The sequence below is a fragment of the Carassius gibelio genome, chromosome B1 (genome assembly GCF_023724105.1).
Source record: "Carassius gibelio isolate Cgi1373 ecotype wild population from Czech Republic chromosome B1, carGib1.2-hapl.c, whole genome shotgun sequence".
NCBI lineage: Eukaryota > Metazoa > Chordata > Actinopteri > Cypriniformes > Cyprinidae > Carassius > Carassius gibelio.
Genome location: NC_068396.1, coordinates 32,326,118 through 32,333,617, shown reverse-complemented (window position 1 = coordinate 32,333,617; position 7,500 = coordinate 32,326,118). Strand labels below are relative to the sequence as shown.

The 7,500-nt window shown below is 43.7% G+C and overlaps 1 protein-coding gene across 1 annotated transcript in view; it reads left to right on the top strand.

The window, feature by feature from the left end:
- Positions 1–1,143: 1,143 nt before the first annotated feature.
- LOC127949556 (ly6/PLAUR domain-containing protein 1) overlaps positions 1,144–7,500 on the top strand; it is a 9,519-nt gene continuing 3,162 nt past the window's right edge. The window contains exons 1-2 of the mRNA XM_052547009.1: positions 1,144–1,509; positions 2,942–3,082. Of these exons, the coding sequence (XP_052402969.1) occupies positions 1,467–1,509; positions 2,942–3,082 (184 nt within the window). The 5' untranslated portion in view covers positions 1,144–1,466. The remainder of the gene's footprint in view (positions 1,510–2,941; positions 3,083–7,500) is intronic.

Here is a 7,500-nt window from a genome sequence, read left to right as displayed (position 1 = left end):
GACCAAGGGTTGCCTAGTTATAGCCATTTGTGTTTTTTCTGTCTTATTGCGCCCCAAGTGGCAGAGGTGTGCAATTTTTTTGACAAAAGATTGAGTTTATGCATATGTGTACTGAGTTTGGTGAACTCTCATTCCGTTCAAGAGTTATATCTAAAATAACATTTGGCTAATGTTAACATAGATGCTTTTTGGCGTACTGTTTCCTGTATGAATAAAATATCTACTTTTTTTTATAGTTATTGATCTAGAGAGTCCACAGAATATTTCTGCAGTGCAGATCGGGTGAAAAATCTAGGACTAGTTTGCGAAAATTGAGCATTGCGTTTGTTCAGTCAGGCCACGTTAGTCACGTTTGCATCAGCTGACAGTCAGCTGTTCCTGACGTGTACCAATCCAGTCTCGACACCTATCACCTGCGGTCTATTTAAATTCCCATTCTTCAGTGTCTCTTCCATCACATCACTGCTTGCAATTAACTCCCTCCTCCAACACCAACTCCACCAACTGAACCAATAATCTGATCTAACTTTGTTCTTCCTTTACAGTCTCTTCATTGGAAGCAGTCTCTCACATTTTGTTTACAACTCACGTAATTATGAATTGTAATTATATATATATGCTTATAATGGTTCTGTTCTGTACCCCAGGGGGGCTTGTCTTGCTGCTCTCCCCGCTCTGTCCAAGCATGGCTGCATGGACAGACCATAACCATACCGCCAACACTAACTGTATGCTATTATAATTGTCATAAATATACATGACATGAAGCGGTCCTGATTGAAGTAGGTTTCAGATATAACTAAATTTTTGCAAGTGCGCCGTAGAGCAAAAATAGGTGGTGTGCACTGTTGTTCGGGCTAACCCAAGGATTGCAACGATGTGATGTTTTTGAGTCTACAGTTAACGGTTTAGACTGATTCTCAGTTTAGACTGATGTTGTGCTCGCTGTGTGAAGACGTTTGACCAAACTGTTGAGACATGTGTCCTAGTAACTACAAACTGTTAGGTTGAATATCAAAGTGTGTCTGTTTGTGGACATAAATATGTTTTTAGATTTGTGGAGTAAAGTTATAGTTTTGTTGGACAGGACGTCGAGAGGCATGTTGATACTCGTGCTATTATAAATTCAATAGGAATTCTGGAATTCTTGTTTATTATTCAGTTAAACCCATTTGAAGTGAAGTCTTTTAATTTGCATTCACAGTATTGCTATTATGACAGATCTTCAATTAAAACATGGACAATACAATATCCGTCTCTCGCGCGCCTCTTCACTGGTGACATCACCAGTCAGAGTTGGATCTGGAGCTGTTGAAGAGCTGTTGTTATTTCTGGTGTGAAGCCGCGAGGAGTGTGTGTGTGTGTGTGTGTGTGTGAGAGAGAGAGAGAGTCTCTCCCTGTGCACGCGTCACGAGCGGCGGAGCTCGCGGGATGGACGCGTCGGCGCGGCGCTGAGCGGCTCCGGGATGCGGCGGTGTGCGACGCTTCTGATCATCGCGCTGACGGCGGGTGAGTGCATGCAATCACACATTAACACCGACGCTTACAGCCTGACGCCCGCTCGAGGGGCTGAACGCTGGAAACAGCTTCACTGAAGATTAGAGAAATGACTGAATCAAGAAGAATGAATGGCCTGAGACTCTAATGAGCTTTAGTCTAATGCCGATTCACACGCTGAAAGAAATCAACAGTTAACGTCTCGTTTGAATTAGTGCAGTTCAATTATTAGGGTTGAGTTATTTCAAGGGTTGAGAAGAAAACACTGAGGCTATTAACGATGCTTAATTGCGCCTTCATTTCTCAAAATAATGACTTGTTTTTGTTTAGTTTGTAATATTTTAAATTAGCACGACACATGGAATTGAAGACTGATAAAGTTAAATATACATGTTTCTGCTTCAGTCAGCTAATGCGTGATTCACATTCTTTTTATTTTCTATTTAAACAACTATATTAATGCGAAGCGTTCAGTATACTCTAAACTCATTCAAAAGAGATGATTAAACACTCGCCAGTCTGGCTCATTTTTAACCTTTTTAAATAAAGAAATATATTAACATAATAATACACACACACACACACACACACACATATATATATATATTCTATACAATTCTAATTTACTTTGGAGTTAGATTAGATTCAAACTGTTATGCGTTAAAGATAATCCTGTCCTGACAAAAACAAACAAAATAAATAAATGAATAAATAATAATAATAATAATAATACATTTTAAAGTATATATTATTCTAATTAGCAAAAATTAAGGCGGTAAAACGAATGTACTAATGTGATGAATAATAACTTAATCTCAATAATGTTATTTTTCCTGTGAAATAAATCAGAATGAGATTTTAGTTTTTATTCTTTTCATCATGCAGAATTGTGGGAAATTATTTAAAATTGTGTTTATTGAGAGTAGAAATAATAATAACTAATGGTTTTAGAAGCTATTTTATGCATATTTGGTTTAAACCGCAGCTCTGGAAGCGTTGCATTCAATTTCAGAGGAACTCTACTACGAGTTATTCAGCTCATCATGGATTTGTTTGAAGCATTAAATGAATTCTGATTACAAATTACAAACTTACCCATAAAATATGAATGAAGTTTAACTGTTATTTCTATTCATTATTTAACCAACAAATGAACAGAGTTGCCCTACACTGTCTGCCTGCGTCACTGAACTGAATTCACTGGATAAAAACTAAATAAAAATTACATTGTGAAGCTTAACGGTGACACAACATGTGTGCAGACATCACAGATGATGATGATGATGAAGATGATGCATGTCTGTGTGTGTTTGAATTTCTTGTGATGATGATTATGAAGATGATACATTTTTGTTTTTGTGCAGAGATGATGGTGATAATACTGATAATGATAATGTGTGTTTTGTGTGTTCGTGTGTATGTGTGTGTGTGTTTGCTCTAGCAGGCGCGAGCGTGGCGCTGCAGATCCAGTGCTATCAGTGTGAAGATGTTCGGCAGGATGACTGCTCCTCACCAGAGTTCATTGTTAACTGCACCGTTAACGTGCAGGACATGTGTCAGAAGGAAGTGCTGGTCATGGAGGATGGTAAGGACACCGCATCACTTCCTGTGCTGCTTGTTGCTATGGTGAAAGCTAGTCTTGTTAGCTGACCAATGATGATGATGACGGTTTCTGTATGTGTGGTGAACGCTGCTGTTCTTGTAGAAATGATTAGAAGAAGACTTCAGTAAAATAGAGATAAATGAGAGGCTGACGAGGGTTCGTCACAGTAACAGAAGAGCGCCCGGCTCTGACAGGCTGTTCTTCAGCTGAGCTCGTGATTGGAGACACTGTCATGCGCCGTGTCTCTCCATCCACTGTCAGCTGATCTTTAGAGTAGTCTGTATATTTATGCAGTACTTAAGCACTGCCAGCATGAGTTTCAGAAGAAAGAGCAGAACCCTCATGATGTAACGGCATGTCAAGGCAGTCAATTCCCACAAATTAAGCTTTATTAACAAAGCAATATTCATGAAAGAAATTAGCTGATTTCAGATAGACAGGGGAGTGTCTGTAGACACAGTGTGTGTGAAACAGATGGAGCGCCACCTCCTCACTGCTCCTTTACTGCTCCTCCATCTGCTCCTCACTGCTCCTTTACTGCTCCTCACTGCACCTTCATCTGCTCCTCACTGCTCCTTTACTGCTCCTCCATCTGCTCCTCACTGCTCCTTTACTGCTCCTCACTGCACCTTCATCTGCTCCTCACTGCTCCTTCTTCTGCTTCTCACTGCTCCTTCATCTGCTCTGTCATCTGCTCCTCACTGCTCCTTCATCTCCTCCTCACTGCTCCTTTACTGCTCCTCACTGCTCCTTCATCTCCTACTCACTGCTCCTTCATCTGCTACTCACTGCGCTTTCATCTGATCCTTACTGCTCCTTCATCTGCTCTATCATCTGCTCCTCACTGCTCCTTTACTGCTCCTCACTGCACCTTCATCTGCTCCTCACTGCTCCTTTACTGCTCCTCACTGCACCTTCATCTGCTCCTCACTGCTCCTTCTTCTGCTTCTCACTGCTCCTTCATCTCCTCCTCACTGCTCCTTTACTGCTCCTCACTGCTCCTTCATCTCCTACTCACTGCTCCTTCATCTGCTACTCACTGCGCTTTCATCTGATCCTTACTGCTCCTTCATCTGCTCTATCATCTGCTCCTCACTGCTCCTTCACTGCTCCTTCATCTCCTCCTCACTGCTCCTTTACTGCTCCTCACTGCTCCTTCATCTCCTACTCACTGCTCCTTCATCTGCTACTCACTGCGCTTTCATCTGATCCTTACTGCTCCTTCATCTGCTCTATCATCTGCTCCTTTACTGCTCCTCACTGCACCTTCATCTGCTCCTCACTGCTCCTTTACTGCTCCTCACTGCACCTTCATCTGCTCCTCACTGCTCCTTTACTGCTCCTCACTGCACCTTCATTTGCTCCTCACTGCTCCTTTACTGCTACTCACTGCTCCTTCATCTGCTCCATCATCTGCTCCTCACTGCTCCTTTACTGCTCCTCACTGCTCCTTCATCTCCTACTCACTGCTCCTTCATCTGCTACTCACTGCGCTTTCATCTGATCCTTACTGCTCCTTCATCTGCTCTATCATCTGCTCCTCACTGCTCCTTTACTGCTCCTCACTGCACCTTCATCTGCTCCTCACTGCTCCTCACTGCACCTTCATCTGCTCCTCACTGCTCCTTTACTGCTCCTCACTGCACCTTCATCTGCTCCTCACTGCTCCTTTACTGCTCCTCACTGCACCTTCATCTGCTCCTCACTGCTCCTTTACTGCTCCTCACTGCACCTTCATCTGCTCCTCACTGCTCCTTTACTGCTCCTCACTGCACCTTCATCTGCTCCTCACTGCTCCTTTACTGCTCCTCACTGCACCTTCATTTGCTCCTCACTGCTCCTTTACTGCTACTCACTGCTCCTTCATCTGCTCCATCACCTGCTCCTCACTGCTCCTTTACTGCTCCTCACTGCTCCTTCATCTCCTACTCACTGCTCCTTCATCTGCTACTCACTGCGCTTTCATCTGATCCTTACTGCTCCTTCATCTGCTCTATCATCTGCTCCTTTACTGCTCCTCACTGCACCTTCATCTGCTCCTCACTGCTCCTTTACTGCTCCTCACTGCACCTCCATCTGCTCCTCACTGCTCCTTTACTGCTCCTCACTGCACCTTCATTTGCTCCTCACTGCTCCTTTACTGCTCCTCACTGCACCTTCATTTGCTCCTCACTGCTCCTTTACTGCTACTCACTGCTCCTTCATCTGCTCCATCATCTGCTCCTCACTGCTATTATGTGTTTTGTCATGATTCCCATTCACTTACATTATAAGACTATTAACTAGTTAAAAATCTCAATTTGTGTTCTACCGAAGACTAGGGCTGCACGATGTGTCGTTTAAGCATCGATATCGCGATGTACGAATCCACGATAGTCACATCGCAGGATGTGGAATGTAGGCTGTTGTAGTTGATCCGTTATTCATTAACTGTACAGTCCAGCTGCTCCCCGGCCCTTGTCCAATGTGATTCGTGGATTAATTGCTCAGTTTAACCATCATAGAGTGAAAGTTTATCATTGACAGGACTGAAAACCACATGCAAGTTTAACAGGGCAGAGAGAGAGGGAGCGCTAGAGAGACAGAGAGAGAGAGAGCGCGCAAGAGAGACTGAGAGAAAGAGCGTGCGCGAGAGAGACAGAGAGAGAGAGAGCTGAATGAATGAATGAACTCAAAGAGAAAAGAGAAAGCTCAGAGGGCTTTCTATGCCATAAAACGATCAATCAAAATAGACATCCCAATCCAAATTTGGCTCAAACTTTTCAAATCAATAATTGAACCAATTGTTTTATATGGCAGTGAAGTGTGGGGTCCTTCTATAAAATTTGATTTTTTAAATTGGGAAAAACATCCGATTGAAACTCTACAATTAGATTTCTGTAAAAGAATACTCAAAGTCCAAAGAAAAACACCAAACAACGGATGCAGGGCAGAATTAGGCCAATACCCTCTCCTCCTAAACATCCAAAAACGAGCCATCAAATTCTGGAAACACCTGAAAACAAGTGACCCCAACACGTACCATTATAAAGCCCTCAAACAGCAAGAGCTGAGCGTAACGAGGAGTCCCCTGTGCCAGCTGGTGCCGAGACTGACTGAGCTCTCTCCTGCAGAGATCAGCTCGCCTCAGCACACACACACACTCACACACATTATCAACACAGAACAAGACAAGTACATCACCCATTGGACAAACACCACTCAAAACCAACACAAACTGGAATGTTATTCGGCACTAAATCGAGAGTACAGTGTTGCGAGCTACCTGAGCACAGTGAATGATGTGAAGCTCAGGAAAACCCTGACGATGTACAGACTCAGCGAGCACAGCCTGGCCATCGAGACAGACCTGGCTCTCCCGGGAGGACAGACTCTGCTCGCACTGCATTCTGGGAGTGCCGGAGACCGAGCTGCACTTCCTCACAGAATGCCCCAAATACCAACACATCAGAGACCAATATTACCCCAAAATGAATAAGATATTTCCCCAATTTAACACCTGTAATCCAACCCAAAAACTTAGATTCATCCTTGGCGAAGAAGCCAAATGCTCCAATTTAGCAGCAAGATTTGTAGCATCTCTCCACATCCTGAGGGAAGAGCAGAGCAGCAAACACCCAATCACACACACACACACACACACACACACACACACTCACAGCCTGACACACCCAATCACACACACACACACACACACACTCACAGCCTAACACCCCATCAGACCTACACACATGTATATAATGTTCAATTCCAAGTTCAGTGTTAGTTTATTTTAGTTTTTGTGTGTTTTATGTACATGATTTTGGCATTATAATCCTTTTTTTTTACTTTATTTATTAATCTTATATTATTATGTTTTATTTTATTTTAACTATTATTATAATTTTGGTGTACTTAATGTTCAAAATCAATTTCTATGTTGTTTTTTGATGCTTTGGCAATACAAAATGTATTTTTTTGTCATGCCAATAAAGCTTTCTGAATTGAATTGAGAGCGTGCGCGAGACAGACCATAGACAGTAGAGACAGACAGAGAGAAAGAGCGTGCACGAGAGAGACAGAGAGAGAGAGAGAGCGCGCGCGCGCGACAGACAGAGAGAAAGAGCGTGCACGAGAGAGACAGAGAGAGAGAGAGAGAGAGCGCGCGCGCGACAGACAGAGAGAAAGAGCGTGCACGAGAGAGACAGAGAGAGAGAGAGAGCGCGCGCGCGCGACAGACAGAGAGAAAGAGCGTGCGCGAGAGAGACAGAGGCCGGTGACACACTGGCTGCGCGGCGTGAGCGTCGCGTGTCTGAAGCGTCCCAGAAGCCTGGTGGCTGCCTCGCGTTTTCTGTGTCTTTACACACCAGAACTGTGCCTGACGCGGCGCTGGGCTGTCGCGCTGCTGCTAGAGAGAGAGC